Source organism: Asparagus officinalis, chromosome 7, assembly GCF_001876935.1.
Source record: "Asparagus officinalis chromosome 7, Aspof.V1, whole genome shotgun sequence".
NCBI classification, from domain to species: Eukaryota; Viridiplantae; Streptophyta; class Magnoliopsida; order Asparagales; family Asparagaceae; genus Asparagus; species Asparagus officinalis.
The window spans coordinates 149,935,971-149,936,770 of NC_033800.1; the positions used below are offsets into that span (position 1 = coordinate 149,935,971).

At 43.9% G+C, this 800-nt stretch overlaps 1 protein-coding gene across 1 annotated transcript in view; it reads left to right on the forward strand.

Moving 5' to 3' along the window:
• The window catches only part of LOC109849858 (probable histone H2A.3), a 1,498-nt gene extending 826 nt beyond the window's left edge, over positions 1–672 (forward strand). The window contains exons 2-3 of the mRNA XM_020419743.1: positions 1–65; positions 240–672. Coding sequence (XP_020275332.1) covers positions 1–65; positions 240–455 — 281 coding nt within the window. The 3' untranslated portion in view covers positions 456–672. The remainder of the gene's footprint in view (positions 66–239) is intronic.

Consider the following 800-nt stretch of genomic DNA (forward strand, 5'->3'; position numbering starts at 1 on the left):
CGGAGAGGGTGGGCGCCGGCGCTCCGGTGTACCTCGCCGCCGTCCTCGAGTACCTCGCTGCTGAGGTATACTTCTCTGAATTCTGTTCAAATTGATGTTTTTGCGCCAATTCTTGGTGCGAATTTGTTTCGGTTAGATTTGGTGGGGTTTTTTTTTTCTTTGATAAATTCTTGAAGTGGGTATTCATCAAAATGAAATGGGTATTGATCAAAATCTCACCTTTTTTTCGCCGTGAGTAGGTTTTGGAGCTCGCTGGAAACGCCGCAAGAGATAACAAGAAGACTAGAATCGTGCCGAGGCACATTCAGTTGGCGGTGAGGAACGACGAGGAGCTCTCGAAGCTGCTGGGCACCGTCACCATCGCCAACGGAGGAGTGATGCCCAACATTCACAACCTCTTGCTCCCAAAGAAAGCTGGAGGCTCTTCAAAGGCCGGAGCTGATGATGACAGTTGAAGAAGGACTTCGCTTCTGTCAAAAAGTACTCTTTTGTAGATTTTGGCGTTTTTGGTTTTCTTTTTTTTTTAGGCTTAGAGTTGTAGTTGTTTAGGGTGGGTATTTGTTAAGTTTGGGGTTACTAGTTTGATGCATGAAATGGAAACTTTTTTTTTTAAACGAGATGCGTGTTTAGTTCCCAACAATGGGAGCTGAGGGCCTGCAATATTTTTATTCAGTGTTTTCTCAATATTTCTCAAAATCAATGGGTGGAAGAATTGGGATGATGAAAGAGACAGAGAGCAAGGTTGCGGGAGGTTTGGATTCTTGATTACTTAAAACGAATGAAACTCGTAGCGATTAATA